At 42.6% G+C, this 24,276-nt stretch overlaps 1 protein-coding gene across 1 annotated transcript in view; it reads right to left on the reverse strand.

Annotated features, from left to right (window-relative positions):
- MLLT3 (MLLT3 super elongation complex subunit) overlaps positions 1-24,276 on the reverse strand; it is a 584,309-nt gene that overhangs the window by 155,439 nt on the left and 404,594 nt on the right. Inside the window, exon 5 of the mRNA XM_030194210.1 lies at positions 2,776-3,372. Coding sequence (XP_030050070.1) covers positions 2,776-3,372 — 597 coding nt within the window. The remainder of the gene's footprint in view (positions 1-2,775; positions 3,373-24,276) is intronic.

Genomic DNA, 24,276 nt, shown 5'->3' on the forward strand with positions numbered 1-24,276 from the left:
TAGCTGAAATTGGGTGGCGGGGGCAAGAGGGGTTGGTGGTTGAGAGGCTAGGATAGGGGAGGGCAGACTTATACGGGGTCTGTGCCAGAGCTGGTGATGGGAGGCGGGACTGGTGGTTGGGAGGCGGGAAATACTGCTGGACAGACTTATACGGTCTGTGCCCTGAAAAAGACAGGTACAAATCAAGGTAAGGTATACACATATGAGTTTAACATGGGCAGACTAGATGGACCGTGCAGGTCTTTTTCTGCCGTCATCTACTATGTTACTATGTTACTAACAAAAGGACTTCCTAAGCCCTATACTAAACAGGAGCTCCTAAGCCCTGCTCAACAAAGGGACTTCCTAAGCCCTAAACTAACAGAGCAGGGAACTAAATACACAAGCTAACACAGGTGCTACTAAGCACCAAGCTACAAGCAGTGCTCTACAACTCTAAACTAACTAAGGTGCTCCTATGCACCAAACAACCAAAAGAGCTCCTAGCACTAAAAGGGAAGACAGGGAAGGCACAAGGAAAAAGCAGGAAAGCAAACACACGCTAGCAAAGGAGCTTCCTAGGCCCCCACGCTACAGCAGTGCACCACCGCACTAACCTAACCCAGGTTCCACTAAGCACCAAGCTACTGACGTACTTCTCACAGCGAACTGAAGTGCCTCTAACAGCACCAAACCCAGAAGTACTTCTAACAGCAAACTGAAGTGCTTTCTACAGCACCCAAAACCCAAACAGCAAAGACTGCAATGCTCCCAATAGCACAAACACCAGAAGTACTTCTAACAGCAAAATCTGTAGTGTTCCTAACAACACCAAACCCTGAAGTACTTCTAACAGCAACAGAGCTTCCAAAGCCCTACACACAGCAATGCTTCCAAACCAAGACGGAAAAGCAGGAAAGCTAAACACACAGTCACCAGTGCACACTGCACTAACACTAACCTGGCCCTTAGCAAAAGCATGCAGGGAAACTAGACACAAAGTCAGAAGTGCACCCTGCACCACACTACCTAAAGCAAACACAACCGTTGCAAAGGCTCTGAAGGAAACAACACCACTTCCTTATCAAGGCCCTCCCTGATGATGTCACACTCCCTAGACCTAGGCAAAAGCACACTGACCCAGAGAGGCCCAACCCACACCAATGCAACACCGTGAAGCACTTGAAGCCAGTACACCCAAAGAGAGGTAGAGCTAACTCAGTCCACCCACACAGCTGTAGTAAAGTAAAACAATTAACCCCATGCTGCTGGAAGCTGCCAGCACAGAGAGACAGAGCCAGCTCAGAAAGGACAGAGAAAAGAAACAGAAACCAGCTAAGAAGCTGACCCCCAGGAAAGAGGTAAGTTTGAGAGGGGTTCTGACCCCAATCATAACAGAGGGTAAGAGAGATGATTATGTTCAATAGGAGAGAGCCAGTAGGAAAGGGTGAGAGAAATGTGCAAAATGTATGCCATGATCAAACGCGATTAATCGTGCAATTTAAATGTTTGATTGGGCTGCTCACCTCGATTAAAACTTTTAATCGTTGTTTGCCCCTGCTTTAAACTATTTAATATCATTTATGGAGAATAAATTAAAATGAACTACACGAAGAAAATACAAAACAGAATTTTCCCTCACAGACCTCAACATAACAATGATTTTAAAGCTATCACCGTATTATGACTGATGTAACAAGTAGGATATATCTAATAAATTGTAGAATCAAGGACTATTACGCAACATGTCAATTTGCTTTGGCTTTGTCTATTGCATCTCATATAAGGACACTTAAACACACACGCAAAAATATCTCTACTAGTCCACCAATAGATCAGAACACAAGCTATATTTTGTGTCAGATCAATGATCTACCAGATTTTTATTGATGTAATAGTGAGGTGACTGAAGCCTCTGCAGTTAACGACAAAGATGCAAAGCAGCCACAAAATTCCTCTGACATCCAACGTGAACAGCAGAACTTTTTAAAGCTCCTAGATTTTCCAGACATCTACCACTTTCCTTCAATTTTAATATTTCTGCATGTGACATACCAGAAGTTTTTCACAACCACATTTCTACACTGCTGAAATTAGAAATAGGATTTTCAACCACATATTCTTTACAATCACATGCATAGAGATATAAACAGGCCGTGATAGCAAGCAACTACACATTTTCAAAGTCAAGTTTTAGCATGCAGTACAACTGAAGGGCACATAACCACTTAGACAACTATCAGAGGGATTATGAAAATGTCAAAACCTAGACCTGAAAGAAATACCTCATAAAATGAAATTCAAAGTGTATTTGAAGTCTCCTTTCACTGCTCAACCTCACCGATCACAAATTGCTACTACACATTGCCCCTATAATTTAACAATGCCACCTCTGGTTTCTTGGATCAAATCCTCTGTTAGTCTATTTGCTTGATCTACATTCCATATATTTTGGACATTTTTTCTTGTACTTTTACAAAACTGTGAGCAAAATGTATCTATATTTCACTATGACCTCTCTCTAGACATCCTGCTTCAACCGCGTACACCGTATACCTACTACTTGACGTTACTGGTGTATTAAGGTTCAGTTGGTAAAAGGGTAATGAAAGCGGCTACAACCAACTTCTACACAAGAATAAAACAAGCATTACTTATTAAAATACAATCAAAAGCTGTTTTCAAACTAATTCAAAGAGCTGCTACTCTAAGACAACATACCTACATCACCAACAAAGCATAAAATTAACATGGAACAGTCAAAACCACAAGGAGCATGCATGGAGTAAAACTCACTTCGGATTTGGAAGACATGTTATCTTCCGAGTCAGAATCATTCGGGTCCACAATATCTTCAAATGGTGGTAAAGAGGGCTGCTTCTTCTTCTCAAACACTTCACTTTCAATTTTCACCTTCCCCGGCTTAAACTGATACTTGTCCCTCTGCCTTTTGTCGGAAGAAGAAAGAATCAAAACAGAAGCACTAGAAATGGATTTCACGGAAGAATCAGAACTATTTTTCTTTCTTTTCTTGGCCGCAAGTTCCTCAGAATCCACATTAGGAGGCCTTTTACTAAGAGCCCTCTTATCTTGCTGCTGTGCCGTCGTTACAGTCAGTATGGTATTATTTTCAGATTTTGGCTCTTTTGACATAGGTTTGGGTTCCTTAAAGGCCATCTTAGGAATTATTTTTTCATCTTTAAGGGGCTTGTTTTCTTTGGGCTTCTTTGAGGATTCTTTGGAAGATTTATTGTGTTCCCTGGAAGGTTCGTGGAAGGCACTTTTATGTTCTTTAGAGTCTTTTAATGTTTTTTCTTTGTGCTCCTTTGTTGATTTGTGGGGTTTCGATAAACTGCTACAGCTGCTGTTTGTGGTGCCATTTTTGCTTGGGTCCTGAAAGAAAAACAAATACACAAAGGAGATTACCATTTATACACACAGGTATCAAAATGTGCAGAAAATGGACCGAGGACGTCCAAAACACTACAGATTTCAATAAGGACCCCTTTTACAAAGCGGCGGTACCCATACCATCACTTTCCAACACATCATTTCAGCACTACCCCCGGCCTACCGCTGGAGCCTGGTGGTAGTGCCTGTCCCCAGCATGTGCCATTTGCAGAGCTTAAAAAATATTTAAAAAAATTTTTTTTAGCATTGGGGACTTGCTCAGCAGTAATCAAGCAGCCCCATGTGCTGCCCAGTTATTGCCAGGTAAGCGTGAGAGCCCCTACTGCCTCTTAACTGGGTGGCGGTAAGAGATGCCCTGGGAAATGGCTGTGCGACAAGTGGTTCACTTACTGCACAGCCATTTTCTTTTCTTTAAAAAAAAAAAAAAAAAGCCTTTTACCCACTGTGGTAAAAGAGGGTCTCGGCGCATAGCAAATCTATGCACCAATATTACTGCAGGGCCCCTTTTACTGCATCGTGTTAAAAGGGGTCCTAAGTTAGCCGCTCCACTTAGAGTAGCATTTAAAGACAAGTGGCCAAGGGAATCAGCTCTACTGAACAAATACAGACCAGACCTGGCTGCACAAAAATTTGTAAGCAGATACTACCACTTATGGAAAATTTGCTACAACAGGACTTCAGAACTCTTCTTCCTTTTCCCTCATCATAGTGGTTTCTCTGACCACATGCTGGATCTTATCGTACATGAGATCCACTCTAGACAGCATAGTTGTACTTGGGTTTTTAGATCAATGTTTGTGATTGGCTTGAATCTCGAGTATGTCTGTGCTAATGTTGACTGATCTTTAGTATCAAATTATGGCGTTCCTTTTGTCTTTAAGTTTTCATGTTGCTTTATTTTGTTATAAGTTTTTACACATTTTAAACCATTTTAATTTGATTACAAGGTATAGCAAATGAAATTAACGATAGTGAAAAATTAGGACGTGCAAGAACGAAGGACAGAAGAACAACCTGAAAATGGCATTTCCAGTTACATTTCTATGACCACTTCCCTTAGCGTTCACTAAAAGCAGAGCTCCTGAGACAACCTAGTTTGGGTCAGTGATTTTCAAATAATCCTTTCAAAATCAGCAGATTCTGAAAAGATACAATTTTTGATTTTTATGTGTAACTTCAATGAAGGAGGGGGTTGAGGGTTACCAGATTACTCCATGAACATGCTGCTTTGGTACTAAGGTGGATTTCTTTTTTTATTTATTCCCACACAAAGGGTTTTAGGGATATGAAGTCTATTTCAAGAGCACCCTTTAATCCACACTGAAAACTATCATTCCTTGGGATTTAAAATGCAAGAACAGAAAGATTCACAGGACTAAATCATCCACCAAAACACATTTAAAATAATTTAAAAGTGCATCTACTGAGTGTAATATTCCATGGTATGGGTATTAATATGCATAACCCTAGTAGCGCTTTAGAAATGTTAAGTAGTAGTAGTAATAGAATAATAGTGATAGACTTCTCCAGGGGACCTGGGGGGGGGGAGGGTGGTCCCTGCCAGTGGGCTGGAGTGTGAAATTTGGAGGCCTGGCCAGGGGGGAGGCTGGCAGAGAAATTGAAGAGATAAAGTGGTTCCCTGTAGTGTATGACACCAGGGGTGAAGCTGGAAAATAGCAAAAGAGATTGCAATGAGGCACACAAGGTCTTTGGTTGCCTGCATCCCTGCCACGACCCTGGGCAGTACTGGGGGATCCTGGAGCGACAGAAATAAATACAGGCTGATTAAAAGATGTCCCAATAAGTGGCAACTGAGAAGACGACAGAGCTTCAGGTGCCTATCTGTTTTGCAAGGTCTACCCTACTGACCCAACTTAATTGCCTCAACTCTGCAATGCATCAAAACCTTACATCGTATTCCTTATTTGCTTGACTCTTATTTGCTTGACTCTTATTGTACTTGTATACCCTAACCTTACCTGACCCTTATTTTATACTGTATTTAACATGTACCGGACCTGGCGATCGCCTTTACTGTATTATGTAAGCCACATTGAGCCTGCTAATGGGTGGGAAAATATGGGATACAAATGTTATAAATAAATAAGTAAGTAAGTAAGTAAGTAAGGGGAATCCGGCCTGAAAGCAGGAACCAGAGTAGGGGAAGCCTGTTCAATGCTGGGGTGCAGCCTACAAGGTGCATCACGAGAAGGACAGCCTAAAGGGTCTGTGCCTGAAAGAGTTTGGACTGGTATCAGGAGTAACAGAAGAAGCCTTGGATTTATTCCTGACATAACAGGATGGTGAAGGACAGGAGTCTGTGTAAATATGTACAGCACTGAATTAATCAAAGAGTGAAGGGAAGTGGTAGAGATTACCATGGATGTCTTGGATGTATAATATACATAAAGAGTTCTGAGGAGTTTAACTGCCAGTTGCTGAAGTTCGAGTAAAGTTATTTTGCACTGAATAAAACTCCTGAGGAAAGGACCACTACTGAGGCTCTCTCAAGCAGCCAACACCACAGATCTCTATTCCGGACTAATGACCCACTCCCAAGCTCGCCTGCAGGCAAATTGGGACTTGGAGTGCGGTGTGTGTGTTTGCATGATCCCCTGTTGACACCGTAACTGGAGAGAAGAGAGATAATAATAAAATTGTTTCCCTGTGATCCGGATTGAGGGGTTGGTATGGGACCCGAGCTAGTCGTGTTGAGACCCGAGTTACATAAGGATGTACATGTGTTAGTGCACATTCAGGGCCCTGTTTACTAAGGTGCGCTAGTGTTTTTAGCATGCGCTAATAATTTATTTGGATTTTGCTCACACCTTTTTCAATAGTAGCTCAAGGTGAGTTACATTCAGGTACACTGGATATTTCTCTGTCCCAGGAGGGCTCACAATCTAAGTTTGTATCTGAGGCAATGGAGGGTTAAGTAACTTGCCCAAGATCACAAGGTGCAGCAGTGGGATTTGAACCGGCCACCTCTGGATTTCAAGACCGGTGCTCTAACCACTAGGCTACTCCTCCACGGTTAGTACGTCTCTAGCGCAGTTTAGTAAATAGGGCCCTCACTTTGTTAGCATGCCTTTAAAATGTAATGCATGCTAAATTGATTTAATTTGCATTAACTTTCAAATTAATAATTCTCATATGCATCTCATGGGTATCTTTATTATTATTAATAAAAATATGTGGAAAAACTTTTTTAATATGCCTAAAAATCAGGAAAAAGCCCAACCTGCCCCTCTTCTCTTGCTCCCGCCTCTGGCCCACCCACCCCCTTCTCCTGACTCCATAATTCTCTGTGTACAAATTAAGTCTTGATATCAACCAGGATGTTTATAAAGCAGAAAGGATGGTAGCCTGCAGAAAATAAAATTAGGTAAAAGAAAGAAAAGATGGCAGAGTGAAGACTGCATATTTAGAAAGAATCCTAGGAGAAGGGACTTTAGTATCCCCATAAACTCATAGCCTTAAACATTTCTTAGACTAATCAAGACACGTTTTTCTACCCAAATACTTGTTGACTCCAAAGAAAACACAGAACTACCATACTCCACAAACAGCAAAAGACACTCAAAAAAAAAATCACAGAGAACTACACTCGACAAACAGAAAAAGACTCTCTGAAGAAAACACAGAAGAATGACACTAGACAAACAGCAAAAGACGCTCTGAAAAAAACACAGAAAAAACACACTCTACAAACAGAAAGATGCTCCAAAGAAAACAACGAAAAATCACACTTGAAAAAAAAAAGCAAAAGAAACTCCAAAGAAAACACAGAAGAACCACACTCCACAAACAAGAACATAAGAGTGGCCATACTGGGTCAGACCAATGGTCCATCTAGCCCAGTATCCTGTTTTCAACAAGTGGCCAAGTCAGGTCACAAGTACCTAGCAGCAGGGGTGTAGCCAGACCTCGATGGGGGTGGGGCGAGAGCCTAAAGTGGAGGGGGAGCACGTTTTGGCCTGACTCCCTGCCACCGCCCCCTCCCCCTCTTGCCAGCTGAAGCATTTGTCCCACACTGGTCTCGCATTGCCTTCCCTGCTCTGTTCTCAGTTGCGCTGTGCACACTTGCTTTAATGAAACTAAGAATGCTCAGTTTCACTAAAACGAGTGTGCACAGTGCAACTGAGAAGAGCAGGGTAAGCAATGCGGCAAAACCAGCACAGGACAAACGCTTCAGCTGGTGGCTATTGGGGACCCTTTACAGCCAGACCAATTTGGGGGGACCCAGGCCCCAGTGATCCCCCGTAGCTATGACACTGCCTGGCAGAAACCCAAATCGTGGCAACACTCCAAGCAAAGAAAACACATAAAAACCACATCCCACACATCGAAGACTTTGGATAAAGACATCTTTGTTCTTTTTATCACCTCCACTGTGGTGTTTCCTGACTATCCGTCTAGATCAGAGCTGGGCGACCTTTATACCCAGAAGGCTACATGAATGTCAGTATTATACTTAGGGTCGCAACATTATGTAATGTCAGAACCGGAAATGCACAGAGCTCTATAGACCACCTATAATAGATAATAATAATAATAATATAATAAGTAAAAATTTAACTATAAATGATGGAAACAAATTGCTAGAGTAGCTAATCTGAAAATATTTGCAAAATACAGTATTTCAAAAAACACAAAACTCTGGTCAATGATGCTTTCTGTGTATATTTCTCATAGTCTCAAGGGCTGTATAAAATTTAGTGGCGAGCTGCAGGTTACCCAACCCCTATTCTATATATTAAAAAGCTGGATAAATATCACTTTTTTTTGTCTTTACAATTTTTTATTTTTAGTCACTCCATTGTTTCACTCTGGTAGAATGAGGTTTGCCACAGGGGTGTGATGGCTCCACACAGACTCTTCGAAAAAGCCTTTCAAATTCAGGCCCATTGCAAATGTGCTTAGTAAAGAAAGGAAAATGGTTCAAACCTCTGTAAAGGCATGCACTGTACAGTGTACTCCTGCAGCATAGGGGAGAAAAGGTACACTAATATATTAAATGAAAACCTACACAACCAAATGGGAAAACAAACTCGCTTTTCTATGACATTCACATACATAAAGCCATACTGCTCCATACAAAACCTGGTATAGCTGGGTGGCTGAGGGGTGCTTTTTTTTCCTTGCTAGCGTCCGTTTCATTTGTGTCAGAAACGGGCCTTTTTTACTAGTAAATAAATAAACATTTGCACAGAACTGTATATTGTTTTATACTATTGTATTCTAAATTTACAATTGTATTATATTTTTACCTATTGGATTTATTTATTGGAATTTATTAAGCACCTTTATGAAGAGATTCACCCAAGGCGGTGTACAATTTAACATTAAACTTACAATTTTGTTAACAGCACAACAATAGTAAAATGAACAAGTACTGACATAGACACAGTGAAAGAAGAAAACTTAAAAGCAGCAAACTGAGACCTAATAATAGGACTACCATGAAACAGGATCAAAAATATACACATTTAACAGCACTGGAATTCAAATAACAGAGATATAATATGATGTCAGTATAATACTAATGAAATATGTAATAAGAACACATTAGAACATTCAAATAACATAGCTACAATACCAATGCTTTTCTACAATACAGCTTACCATACATATAGCTGAGGGGTCCAGTGTAGATATACAGAGGGGGACAGGATGTGTGGTATAGAGTCAGTTGGGATAAACAAATGGGTGGCTAAACTAAAGGTGAGTTCTTTGTACAGTTGATCAAGATATAAAGACAAGTCTAGGACCGCACTCTGCTTTATGTACTGGTGAAAAGCAGAAAATCAATTTTAAATAAATAAGGAGGTAAGTTATCAACTGGGCTACCATTAGCACATAAGCACCGCCATACTGGGAAAGACCAAGGGTCCATCAAGCCCAGCATCCTGTCTCCGACAGCGGCCAATCAAGGCTTCACAAACCCGGCAACCCCCCCCCCCTCCAAAAAAAAAAAAAATTTTATAATGTTCAATGGACTTTTCCCTCAGGAATCTGTCCAAACCCCCTTGAAATTCCGTAAGGCCAGCTGCTGTCACTACATTCTCCGGCAACGAGTTCCAGAGTCTAACTACACGCTGAGTAAAGAAAAACTTTCTCCTATTTGTTTTAAATCTACCATATTCTAGCTTCATCTTGTGTCCCCTGGTTTTGTTGTTGTTTGAAAGTGTAAACAATCGCTTCACATCTGTCCGCTCTACTCCGCTCATTATCTTGTAGACTTCTATCATATCACCCCTCAGCCGCCTTTTCTCCAAGCTGAAGAGCCCTAACCTTCTCAGCCTTTCCTCATAGGGAAGTCGTTCCATTCCCTTTATCATTTTCGTCGCCCTTCTCTACACCTTTTCTAATTCCTTTATATCTTTTTTGAGATGCGGCGACCAGAATTGGACACAATACTCGAGGTGCGGTTGCACCATGGAGCGATACAACGGCATTATAACATCCTCGTGTTTGTTTTCCATCCCTTTCCTAATAATACTCAACATTCTGTGCGCTTTCTTAGCCGCTGAAGCACACTGAGCAGAAGTTTTCAACGTCTTATCAATGATGACTCCCAGATCCCTTTTATAGGTCTGTGACCCCTAACGCGGAACCTTGCATGACATAGCTGTAATTCGGGTTCCTCTTACCCACATGCATCACTTTGCACTTGTCAACATTGAAATTCATCTGCCACTTGCACGCCCAATCCCCCAGTCTCGCGAGGTCCTCCTGTAATCTTTCACACTCCTCCTGCGACTTGACGACCTGGAATAATTTTGTGTCATCTGCTAATTTAATTACCTCACTAGTTACTCCCATCTCTAGGTCATTTATAAATATGTTAAAAAGCAGCAGTCCCAGCACAGACCCCTGCGGGACCCCACTAACTACCCTTCTCCACTGGGGGTGGGGTATTTTACCACAAGTAGTGCTATTTTTAGCACAGGGTCCCATTTTATGCTGAAAACTCCCCCCCCCCCCCCCAAAAAAAAAATAGTGTTGTGTTAAACAATTTTAGAATAAAAGCATTTAATAGTCTCAAAATTCATGTGGTGTGCACAGTGTAAGGGCACACTTTTACACTTGGTCGTAAGTACCAATTTGCCTGGTTAAGATTCTTTATTGGGTCCTCTTCTCTGTAGACATTCCAGTAGTTCTCTGATAGCTTTTAGTACTATCACTGATGACTTACAGATTTACCTCTCTAAACCAGAGCTCTCGCCTTAAACATAGTTCCACATCTCAGCCTACTTCCCCAATATTGCCACCTGGATGTCCCCACCATCGCTTTAAACATAACATGGCCAAAAAAATACTTACCTTTCCTTCCAGTTCCACTTTCCACTTTTCCTACTCGTGTCTCAGCCTGCAACCCTTGAGATCATCTTTGGGTCCTCTCTCTCTTTCGCTGCACACATCCAAAACACTGCTAAACATCCTTCTATATCATCAAAATCCATCTGTTACTTTCTCAACCCACTACCAAAACCCCTTATCCACTCTATCATAACCTCCCACACTGAACAGTGCAACTTCACCTGCAGAGGCCTCCTTTTAACACATACAACATTTAACTTCATGACATCTTCCACCAGTGTTGTTGAGACCATATAATTCCCTTCTGCTTCTGCAAACATGGTTAAGCTTCTCCTACTCATCTATAAGTGAATTCAGTGTTCAGCTTTTCATTTCCACTCTTATTTCTCCCTGGTGACCTCTATCCATTAAACAAGCTGCTCTTTGCAATGCCAAGACCTGGCTCAGCACTTTTCAGTTGGAATAGTCTTTCTAAATCGGTAAGCCTGCTCCTTCCCTGGCCATATGTAAATCCTATTAGAATCAACTACACAATATAATGAGATGAGAACTAATAGCCACCTACTAACTTATAAAAAATCTTGTTCTCAAAAAACAGTAGCAATCATTACACAGCAGTACATTACATAAACCAGCAGGGAAGAAAAAAGCCTCAAAGAGCTTAGAGGGACTGTCTCCCTTTTAAAGCAATAATGCCATATACTTGCTTAGACCATTCATCATCAGCATAAAAACCCTTCCATTGCCAGCTACTTTAATCAAATGCAAAAAGTCTCTAAAGGACAAAATAGCAGTCAGAGGTACAGAATGTTTTTATTTTTTTACTTAGCTTAAACTGCTATATTACTGCTTGCTTGAAGTGTAACGTATCCAAGTCATTTTCTATCGCCAGAAACCAACGTTGGCTATAGTTTCGTCCACCTGCATCAGGATTAAGGGCTTAATTTCCAAATGCTTGATCGATCTCTATACAGCTATAAATCCTACCTAATACTTCAAAGTTCAGGTGAAAGTGGTGAAGGCGGTTAGCTTAGCAGAGTTTAAAAAGGGGTTGGATGGTTTCCTAAAGGACAAGTCCATAAACCGCTACTAAATGGACTTGGGAAAAATCCACAATTCCAGGAATAACATGTATAGAATGTTTGTACGTTTGGGAAGCTTGCCAGGTGCCCTTGGCCTGGATTGGCCGCTGTCGTGGACAGGATGCTGGGCTCGATGGACCCTTGGTCTTTTCCCAGTATGGCATTACTTATGTAAACATAAAGGAATCCTGTTCAGAAGGGATCCTCAGGAGCTTAGCCTAGAATGGGTGGCAGAGCCGGTGGTTGGGAGGTGGGGCTAGTGCTGGACAGACTTATACGGTCTGTGCCGGGGCTGGTGGGTGGGAGGCGGTGATAGTGCTGGGCAGACTTATACGGCCTGTGCCAGAGCCGGTGGTGGGAGGCGGGGCTGGTGGTTGGGAAGCGGGGATAGTACTGGGTGGACTTATACGGTCTGTGCCCTGAAAAAGACAGGTACAAATCACGGCAAAGTATACACAAAAACTAGCACATATGAGTTTATCTTGTTGGGCAGACTGGATGGACCGTGCAGGTCTTTTTCTGCCATCATCTCCTATGTTACTATGTTACTTATGTACTTATGTACTGCTTAGAGAAAAATCATCAAAGCAGAGTACAATATACTATATAAAAGTCAGGACTATTGTCCAAAAGGAAATTCATCAAAAAAAGGAAAGGAAAGGTAAAAGCAAATGTACTGCTGAGATCTCATATCCCCAAACCCCAGTGCACAATTCCCCCTTCACTGCTAATACCATAATACCTTACAAAAAAAAAAAGAAAAACAGGCTAAATCTACATTACATGCTTCTCGAAAGAAATGAGCTTTCAGAAGCCGCTTAAAAGATACAAAAGAAGTTTCCATTCATAGGAAACCCAGTAACTGGTTCCAGAGCATACGGCGTACTACAGTAACCAGAGTTCTGACGGGAACTCAGGGAAATTTGGCGAGGAGACGGCACCACTAATTTACACTGTTGAGTCGGTGGCAAAGACCAAGCAGGGATGCAGGGTATCAAAAATTGAGACAAAATGAAAGGGGAGTCCACCTGATGAATTTTATGTATCAGTACCAATATCTTAAAGGTCACTCGAAAAGGAATCAGCAACCAATGCTCAGCCTGTAATAAAGGGGTAACATCAAATTTCTTTGCCCCAAACAGGAGCTTCACTGTGATATTCTGAATTAACTGAAGTTGCTTGAGCTCTCTGATTCAGACCCTTAAATTAAGAGTTAAAATAGTCCAGGTGTGAGAGGACTAGGGCTTGTAAGAAAATTTGCAAATCTTCTTCATCCAGCAACCATTGAACTGAGCGAACCTGCCGCAATTTAAAAAAAAACACTTACTTACTGTCATTGATATATGGGAATGAAATGATATATGGTGGACTCTGGTCCTGGGGAACTGAGTTCGATTCCCACTTCAGGCACAGGCAGCTCCTTGTGACTCTGGGGCAAGTCACTTAACCCTCCATTGCCCCAGGTACAAATAAGTACCTGTATACAATATGTAAGCTGCATTGAGCCTGCCAATAGTGGGCAAGCGCGGGGTACAAATGTAACAAAAAAAATATGGGAATAAGCCTACAAATAGGTGGGAAAATGTGGGATATAAATGTAACAAATAAATAAAAATGATAAATCTGAATCTAACATCACTCCTAATACCTTAATCTTCTGGCAAAGTGAGATCTGAGTCCAACAGACAGAAAAGGATTGGGGGTGGGGGGCATCAATTATTTGCCTAGTTCTGCAAAAACATATAGCCCTTGTCTCAGCAGCGTAGCTATGGAGGGCCATGGGGGTCTAGGCCCCCCACAAAATTGGATCTGTGCCCCTGGTTTGGCTGGCAGTGGTCCCCAACCCCCGCTGAAGCACTGCCTAGGCGCATGATGCCATGTGGCGGCGCCGGAGACCAGCGCTGGACAAATGTTAGCGCTGGCGGAGGTTGGGGACCCCCACAGCGCCGACAGTGGTGCTTCAGCTGTGGAAGTCCTGCGAGGCTGATGTTTGAAGTCTTGGCAGCCATTTTGATGAAGTGGCAGTGGTGAGTGGATCAGCGACAGTGGGCAGGAAAGCGTAGGGATTTTTCCTGCCCTGAAGATGCCACTAGACCACCAGGGTGAATTGAGGTACATTTGGGGTGGGTGCCCCAAGTCTCGGGAGAGTGAAGGGTCACCTACACATCTACGGAAACCCCGCAGGACCTAGACGGGATCCCTGCTGTAACCACAGGATTCCCACTAATCCCATTCCCGTGTAGCTCTCTAATACAAAGCAGAGGCCACAACTAAACAGAAGCTTTAAAAAGTGGTTTTAGCACAAACTGCTCAGTGAAATACTTGATAGATTTCAGCTGCAGTCTAGAGGACACTGCATTATTCAAGTTGTCTATATCATCCTGAAACACTGGAATGAATGCCTTCAAATGTACAGAAACTGTAATGATGCATTCACTACAGCAGAAAACACTTATGGGGCAGGGGGGAAGAGGAGAGGTTCATGAGGTCAATGCTAATGCACCACAAGTTATTTTGCTAATTCTTATGAACCTGAACAGGGAGCAAATAGACAAGTGCCTCCTTGATGATGGACTTTCGTACTTTCAGCGTAAATGATTCAGTACAAAAATAAGGGAAAGGAAGATGAAGTATTACCCAGAGAATCATAAAGATCTTAATAACAAGTTCCAGTATGAAAATTCCATACTCTGTTATTGACATGGACACGGGGGAAGCCACTGCTTGCCCAGCGACTGGTAGCATGGAATTTTGCTACTAACTGGGTTTCTGCCAGGTACTTGTGACATGGATTGGCCATTGCTGAAACCAAGGATACTGGGCTGGTTGGACCACTGGTCTGACCCATTATGGCTATTCTTATGTTCTTAAGACAGATGCCAAAACAAGGTCAAAGTTGTTTTTTTTCTTAATTATGTACCACGTCTAGTAAATTTACGACAACCATCTGCTTTATTTGACACAGTTCCTGATAACAACAGTAAATGTTATTCATATTAGTTTTCACTGCAGGTTCTCAGCCTAGACAGCCCAAATTTGGACTGTAAACTTTAGGAACACTAGAAGGTAAGCAGAGAGAAAATGTTCAAGCTACCACAAACCTTTCCCCATCCTCTGCCACCCTACCCACCAAAAAAGACCCTGTCAGTTAACAAGAACAAAGACATATTTAACGTATTACACACATATTTTAAAACTTTAAAAAATATATCCATATCCACAAAGTACAATTATATAAATTAATTTGTAAAATAACAATTTTTTTTTTTACATTTGTACCCCGTGCTTTCCCACTCATGGCAGGCTCAATGCGGCGGGAAATGGAGGGTTAAGTGACTTGCCCAGAGTCACAAGGAGCTGCCTGTGCCGGGAATCAAACTCAGTTCCCCAGGACCAAAGTCCACCACCTTAACCACTAGGCCACTCCTCCACAATTTTCAAACATAAATCAAATTAAAGTCATATGACACATTTAAAATAATTATTCTCAGTGCACTGTTCTGCTTTCATGCTCTCTTCTCCACAATCCTTTTCTTTGTTCTCTTTTCTGTCTTGCATCCTTTCCTCATACTCCATCTGTCCCAATGAATCTGTTCTTCCCTGCCAATCCTTTTTTTCTTCTCTCAATCATCTCTTTACCTCTCATCTTCCATATTTCTCTATTTCCAATTTTATTCTTCCTTCATTTCTGCTTTTTATTCCTTCATCCCTTCTTCTCGCATCACTTTATCACCCCACTGTCCTTTTTAGTCCTTATGTCTTGAGATGGTAGGAGGGTAAGAGAAGGTTGATCTCTTTATCCATCTCTTCCCAGCCACCATTCAATTCCATTCATTTCTCTCTCCTTTCCCAGTGCTGGTGCCTTTCCCTCCATCTCACTTTCCCAACCTTAACCCCCCAATCTCTAGCAACCCCCCCTCCCATGGTCTAGGCCCCTAGGTCTTTTCCCCTGAATCCCTTTCCAGTTCCCCAGTTCTCCCTCTTCATCTCTCTCTCTCTCTCTCTCTCTGCCACTTGTCTTCTCCCCTTCCTCCCCCAGATCAATAACACTGTTGTAGAATGGCACTGGGAAGTAAGGGGTACAGGAACAGAGATGATGCACTCTTTACTAGTTTCACTGCAGTACCATCCTACCTCTGCCTCTGACCAACACTCCCTGTTCTGGTTCCAGTTCCTACTGGCCACACCAGAAATTTTGTATAAGAAACCTTGCAGGACCATAACCTATGGACTGGACACCCCAGTGCCAATATTCATCTGACTTGTCTGGTAAAGTCAGAGTACCAAATATGAGGTCCTAAACTTGAACTGGATAGCTTAACTCTTTAGAGGACCTCTGGGATGCCTTAGTGAGAACTGAAACTTTCTTGCAAACTTGTTTCTTCTATTCGCAAATTCTCTAAGCAGATAGTGCAGAAACGAAAGGATCATGATATACATTTTGAATTGTTAGAGCAACGCTTGGGTGAATTGGTCGTTGCTGCACCAAAGTCTGGAGTGACTTATAAAAGATAGCCTTGTTCTACATTTGAATTTGGAGGCTGTAGACAATGTGGTGAGAAATAAGAATGTTTGACTGTTAAATTTTCCAAAGACAGAGAGCTCTTACTCGACTTGTTATGTATTTGAGAGATACACTGACCTGAAGAAATCCTGGGTGTCTAAGATGCATTTTATACTGGGAGAAAAACTACAACAGAAAGGGGTCTGGACTATATTACTTCAGCAAATAGTTTGGACTAACAGAGTATTTACATGATAATACTGCTACCAGGGCTAATTTGGTACTCACCTTAACCTCAGAGGATAAATCATTGTTTAAAATTACTTCAAGTTTAAGGAGTGTGGTCAGAGTGTTTAGATGTTTCCTGATGTAGAAAATACAACACAAGCAAGAAAGAAGTTGTTTATCTTGTGTGATGTGATGTAATGTATTTCTTGTATACTGCCAACTCCCACTTTGAGTAGCTCAAAGCGGTTAACAAAAATAAAACTGAAAACTAAAAGGAAATATTAATTAGGACATAAATCGTTTAAACGATATGTCTTTAAACTCTTACGAAAAGAAAAATAACCGAAAAAACCTCGGAGTTCAAAACAGAAAGACATTTCCAGGATCTGTTTATATCTAATATCTAAAAACGAAGGCAACAGTATGCGAAACGAATCTCTAACTCTCAGAGCTCCACGAAGAAGGGGAAAAGTAAACAAATTTTAAAAATAGTCTGGAGATGACCAATCAAACATTTTAAAAATCAAACAAGCCAACTTAAATAAAACCCTAAAATGAATTGGAAGCCAATGTAGGGAGATGAGATTTTTTTAAGATGAGATGAGATTTTTTAAGACCCAGAATATGTTTGGCAGCCATGTTCTGCAATAGCTGTAATTTGAGATGCAACTTCACAGTAAGAGAATAAAGAGCATTACAATAATTTAAATGACTCAAAATACAGGATTGTACTAGAATTGTAAAATGAGATTTATCAAATTATCGTCTAACAAGACGCAGCTGACAAAGCTTGCAAAAAATAACTTGCAATAAATGATTTAGAAAGAGAGGAGTCGAATATAACACAAAGAATCTTAGAGAATACATCAATTTTAAGAGATAAATCACTAGACACTGGGAGGGAATCAGGAATAGAGGCACCTTTATGAGCTAGCCAGAGTAACAAAGATTTATCAGCATTTAATTTAAAATCATACATCGATCTATAATGTTTAACCATAGTAATCATAGTAATGTAGTTAGTCACTTTCAAAATAGTATCAGGCTATATCTCAGTAACTGGGACAAGAAGCAACGTATAGTCCACATAGGAGTAAAAATGTATTCCCAGGGAAGAGAAGCCATGCTCCATATAAATCATAAATTTAATCTACCATCCATCACGGATCTCGACAGACTTGTTAAAACTATGAAGATGACTATGGCACTTTCAGATCCACTTCCATCTACAGTTTTTAAGTTTTCTCTGACCTCTATTCTTCCATTTATTCATTGCATGATTACTCTAAGTCTCACTTCTGGCTTTGCCCCCGATTACTGGAAAACTGCCACCATCAGACCTAAAGTGAAGGATAACTCTAAACCTCTCACTGATCCTAACAATTATCGTCCAGTAGCTAATCTTCCTCTTACTGCGAAGATCATAGAATTGGTAGTTCATTCCCAACTTGTGAACTTTATTAAAAAAAAAAAAAAAACAACTCATGTTCTTCATCCAAACCAGACAGCCTTCAGGCAACATCACAGCACTGAAACCACAGTCCTTGGCACCACTACGTTCCTATATTGTTCTCTCGAACAAGTCCATCTGTTCTCTTACTTTCTCTGGATCAAACCATTCCATGTTTCACCTCCTTATCAACCTACCTTATCCCACAGCGCAATATTTATTTTATTTATTTTCAGCACTTGATATACAGTGGGGGAAATAAGTATTTGATCCCTTGCTGATTTTGTAAGTTTGCCCACTGACAAAGACATGAGCAGCCCATAATTGAAGGGTAGGTTATTGGTAACAGTGAGAGATAGCACATCACAAATTAAATCCGGAAAATCACATTGTGGAAAGTATATGAATTTATTTGCATTCTGCAGAGGGAAATAAGTATTTAATCCCTCTGGCAAACAAGACCTAATACTTGGTGGCAAAACCCTTGTTGGCAAGCACAGCGGTCAGACGTCTTCTGTAGTTGATGATGAGGTTTGCACACATGTCAGGAGGAATTTTGGTCCACTCCTCTTTGCAGATCATCTCTAAATCATTAAGAGTTCTGGGCTGTCGCTTGGCAACTCGCAGCTTCAGCTCCCTCCATAAGTTTTCAATGGGATTAAGGTCTGGTGACTGGCTAGGCCACTCCATGACCCTAATGTGCTTCTTCCTGAGCCACTCCTTTGTTGCCTTGGCTGTATGTTTTGGGTCATTGTCGTGCTGGAAGACCCAGCCACGACCCATTTTTAAGGCCCTGGCGGAGGGAAGGAGGTTGTCACTCAGAATTGTACGGTACATGGCCCCATCCATTCTCCCATTGATGCGGTGAAGTAGTCCTGTGCCCTTAGCAGAGAAACACCCCCAAAACATAACATTTCCACCTCCATGCTTGACAGTGGGGACGGTGTTCTTTGGGTCATAGGCAGCATTTCTCTTCCTCCAAACACGGCGAGTTGAGTTCATGCCAAAGAGCTCAATTTTTGTCTCATCTGACCACAGCACCTTCTCCCAATCACTCTCGGCATCATCCAGGTGTTCACTGGCAAACTTCAGACGGGCCGTCACATGTGCCTTCCGGAGCAGGGGGACCTTGCGGGCACTGCAGGATTGCAATCCGTTATGTCGTAATGTGTTACCAATGGTTTTCGTGGTGACAGTGGTCCCAGCTGCCTTGAGATCATTGACAAGTTCCCCCCTTGTAGTTGTAGGCTGATTTCTAACCTTCCTCATGATCAAGGATACCCCACGAGGTGAGATTTTGCGTGGAGCCCCAGATCTTTGTCGATTGACAGTCATTTTGTACTTCTTCCATTTTCTTACTATGGCACCAACAGTTGTCTCCTTCTCGCCCAGCGTCTTACTGATGGTTTTGTAGCCCATTCCAGCCTTGTGCAGGTGTATGATCTTGTCCCTGACATCCTTAGACAGCTCCTTGCTCTTGGCCATTTTGTAGAGGTTAGAGTCTGACTGATTCACTGAGTCTGTGGACAGGTGTCTTTCATACAGGTGACCATTGCCGACAGCTGTCTGTCATGCAGGTAACGAGTTGATTTGGAGCATCTACCTGGTCTGTAGGGGCCAGATCTCTTACTGGTTGGTGGGGGATCAAATACTTATTTCCCTCTGCAGAATGCAAATAAATTCATATACTTTCCACAATGTGATTTTCCGGATTTAATTTGTGATGTGCTATCTCTCACTGTTACCAATAACCTACCCTTCAATTATGGGCTGCTCATGTCTTTGTCAGTGGGCAAACTTACAAAATCAGCAAGGGATCAAATACTTATTTCCCCCACTGTATCACAAGTGATCCCTGAGGTGACTCAGTGAAGAAGTGAATCTACAGTACTGTGAGTAGTATACTATTAAAACTTGTTGACTGGGTTCTGATTGGCCCAGGAGCTCATTTCTTTTGAACTTTACTGTTTTTTCCCCCCGTTTCAGCCCAGGAGGAGAGAGAGAGAGCTCTTTGCTGAAGCCCTGCAAAAACAGTTATATTTGATAACTGGAGCTATATGTCCTGATGTCCCTAGGTATTTTTTAGAAAGTAAACAAATGTTTAGTTAGTGTTAAGCGTCTGTTCACGCTTTCCAAAAATACTAGGACTAGGGGGCATGCGATTAAACTACAGTGTAGTAAATTTAAAACAAATCGGAGAAAACTTTTCTTCACCCAACGTGTAATTAAACTCTGGAATTCATTGCCGGAAAATGTGGTGAAGGCGGTTAGCTTAGCAGAGTTTAAAAAGGGGTTGGACGGTTTCCTAAAGGACAAGTCCATAAACCGCTACTAAACGGACTTGGAAAAATCCAAAATCCCAGGAATAACATGTATAGAATGTTTGTACGTTTGGGAAGCTTGCTAGGTGCCCTTGGCCTGGATTGGCCGCTGTCGTGGACAAGATGTTGGGCTCGATGGACCCTTGGTCTTTTCCCAGTATGGCATTACTTATGTACTTATGTTATGATCCATATTTCAGTTACCTGTTATTATTTGCTGATTGCATATTTTTTTGTTCATTGTTCAACATATTTTTAAGACAATAAACAATTGTTTATTGCCGCTGCCTCTCTGGACTGATAAAGAATCCTGGTGGTTTGTGTGTTGGGTCTATGCCCCAAATGAAGAAAATAAGAAGCAACATAAGCACTGGCAAGTCAGATGCAAAGCATTAATAAAAAAGGCTAAAAGAGAACATGAAGAGAAACGCCACCAGTGGCACAGGTACAGATGGGCCTGGGTGGGCACAGGCTCACCCAGCTGCAGCGCCACACTGCTCTCTTTTCCCTCTCCTCTGCAGCGTCCTGGCATCTGCACTCCGGTCTCTGAACCCCTTACCTCCCCAGTATCGGTACAGATGTCCTCTGTGCCTGCAGTGATTCATTCTTGCTGCTGGTGCTGGCTCTGAAGGCTTCCATCTGCTGTGTTCCGCCAGACAGGAAATAAGCAATGGCATCAATGAGGGCGAGACATGGCAGATAGAAGCCTGTGGGGCCGGCGCAAGCAGCGAGAATAAATCGCTGCAGGCACTGAGGATGTCTGTATCGACATCAGGAAGAGAGGGAAAGGGAAATGGGACTCGATATACCGCCTTTCTGAGGTTTTTGCAACTACATTCAAAGCGGTTTACATATATTCAGGTACTTATTTTGTACCTGGGGCAATGGAAGGTTAAGTGACTTGCCCAGAGTCACAAGGAGCTGCTCAGTTCCCCAGGATCCAAGTCCACTGCACTAACCACTAGGCTACTCCTCCTCAGAGACAGGAGCGCAGATGCCGGGACACCACAGAGGAGAAGGAGAAGATGTGGGGTAGGTGAAAAAAAAAACCCTCTATGTTCTTAAAAATATATCTCCGGGAAGATATTTGTAGTGTGCGGTTGGGGGGGGGGGCACATGTGCTTAGAAAGGCCCATCCAATTTACTTCTGGGCCCAGCCAAAATACCGAATCTGGCTACATCTCTGCTTGCCGCAGAGGCTAAAACTCACAGTAATAATTTTTGAGGTACATCAGAAGCAGAAAGCCTGCAAGGGAATCCATGGGACCATTAGATCACGAAGGAGCAAAAGGGGTGCTCAGGGAAGACAAGGCCATAGCGGAGAAACTGAATGAATTTTTTGCTTGTCTTTACGAAAGAAGATGTAAGAGATCTGCCTGTACCGGAAATGGTTTTCAAGGGTGATGACGTAGTGGAACTGAAAAAAATATTGTTGCCACAATCTGGGTTTCTGCCAGGTACTTGTGACCTGGCTTGGCCACTGTTTGGAAAGCAGGATACTGGGCTAGAGAGACCATTGGTCTGACCCAGTGTGGCTACTAGAAATCACTGGGGATAATTTGAGAGCAGACGACTTGCCCAGAGGTGGCTATGACCCAATCGGTGGGAGGAGGGCGCTACAGTACAGCATGAGCAGCAGGTGCAGGCGGACCTGAGCTGTGCTGGGGATTGACCCTCTAAGTGTCCGTGGGTTAAGCCCTGGTGGGTGGCTAGGAGTTTCATGACACAAACTTAACACTGCTTGGAGTCACCCCTATTTCCTTGATTCATGGATCCAGTTATTACTTTGAGGCATCCCTCCTTGCCCTGAAAAAATTATTGGTTAGAAAAAGTCTGGCATACTGCTGGGTTAGACAAATTTACTTGGCTGATAAAGCATAACCTGGGTAAATACTATCGGATTTGGAATCCATTATTACATTTGTCTTAGCAACCGATATCTACTTTTTTTGTATTTTGGCAGGTTGAGTTCTTTTTAGAACGAGTTATATAATCTTATTCTCTTCCAGGATATACTTATACATTGTCGAGTAGACCTTGTTGGCTCTAGGGTGCTCTGATATTTGTTTTAAAATTTTTACTGGCACTTAGATCTTTTACTGATACCTACTGAGCTTAATGGTCATTTATTAACTGTACTTATTAGCATTTTATCTACTATAATAAAACTCACCCTCAACGTTCTGAAGTCACCCAGTCACTCCCTAAGGGTTCATGGATTCATGGTGGTGAAGCCATAACACTGACCATGTCTCTCTGCCCCGCCCTCGCATGACGGACCAATCAGAAAAAACACCCTCAACATTCTGAAACACAAAGGACCATCACAACACCGTTCCCAGGCAACACTAGGCAACGTAAGACGGACCAATCAGAGGAAACTACGTGACAATAAGGGAGGAGCATTCCCCAGCAGAATGGCTCATTATCTGTGCAGCACGGAGAGCACAGAACCACCGCTGGAACGAGAGAAGAATATTCCTGCTGTGGGTATGTGCAAAAATAGACCGGGGGGGGGGGGGGGGGAGAAATTTTTAAATGCCTAATGCCAGTACTGAAGAGTGCCAGAAGGCCCATAGCAAAGACTATAGTTGGGATCGCTTGACATGGAGTCAGAGGAGCCGGAAAACAACGTGCCCGTCACCATCTGGGATGTGGGCGAACAGGACAAGCTGTGGCCCAGCTGGAAGGATTACCCGCGACCCAGCCAGCAGCAAACAGTGACCAAGGAAGGGGGAAGAGTAGGGAAACACGTGTAGCGTGTTTCCCTACTCCTTCCCTGCCTAGGAATCGCTGGAGACTGGCTGCCAACTAACGAAACAACCGCACACCGACGCACCACCTCCATCATTCAAAAGGCATCCACTCTTTCTTCATCAGAAATGCAAACTAATAATACAAAACAAAGAATACCCATTTTCTCACGCAGCTACAGGTAACTCCCCACCTCCTTCCTCTTCCCCTTTTGCCAAAGCGGCCGAGCCCAACCATCCCCAGCCTCAGGCAAGCCGTCTCCCACCTCGGGGATTCCCCGAGCACCCGGAAAAAGACGGCACAGCTTCCCGCAGCGCATGTTCCAGCATTCCCCTGCAGCCGGCCTGAAATGGACCGAACATACCGGATTACCACCCGATGGCCCGAGACCGTGCTCCTCTCCCGCCAACTTAAAACAACCATCCCCATCCTCAGGCAAGCCGTCTCCCACCTCCAGGATGCCCAGAACCCCAGCCCAACGGAAAAAGATGGCGCTGCTTCTCACAGCACATTTCTCTTCCAGTGTTCCCCTACAGCAGCCCTGAAACGGCCAAAAAATACCGACAGACCAAGAACATGCTCCTCTACCTTCCGCCCAGCACAACACAAAAAAACCCCGGAAAAAACAAACCACCACTCAGCAAAGGCTGACCCCCCTACAACCACATTTACATTTCACCAACAGAAAGACCCCCCTCCACAAACCTCCTTGACAGACAAAACCACACACACACAATAAAACAGACACACACCCTCAAAGCCACACACCAATCCATCCCACTCTGCCAGCATAGCACAGCACATCCCCCAACCCCCCAAGCAAAAAAACAAACAAAAAAAAAGATACACATCAACAACCTGCACACACACCCCACCCTCACACACTCACACACACAAAATAACTCTGTGACACATACACACACACAAAAAAAAACCCACATGCTAGCGCCCGTTTCATTGGTTTCGGAAACGGGCCTTTTTTACTAGTTATTATATATTATTGTTACACTTTTATACAATAATATAAAAATAAAATTATTTGTTAAAAGAAATTTGCTGGGTCAACCTTTAACGTTCCCTCATAAATGCCTGGTATGGTATAGAGACATTACTAAAATTATTTGACACCTTGCAGTCAGATTCATTTCTTAGTAATAAAAATTCTCTTCAGTATTTCATTTGCTTGTTTCTCAGCTTGTGAGTAAGGGTTTAATTAGTGGGTAG

The sequence above is a fragment of the Microcaecilia unicolor genome, chromosome 2, assembly GCF_901765095.1.
Source record: "Microcaecilia unicolor chromosome 2, aMicUni1.1, whole genome shotgun sequence".
In the NCBI taxonomy this organism is placed as follows: Eukaryota; Metazoa; Chordata; class Amphibia; order Gymnophiona; family Siphonopidae; genus Microcaecilia; species Microcaecilia unicolor.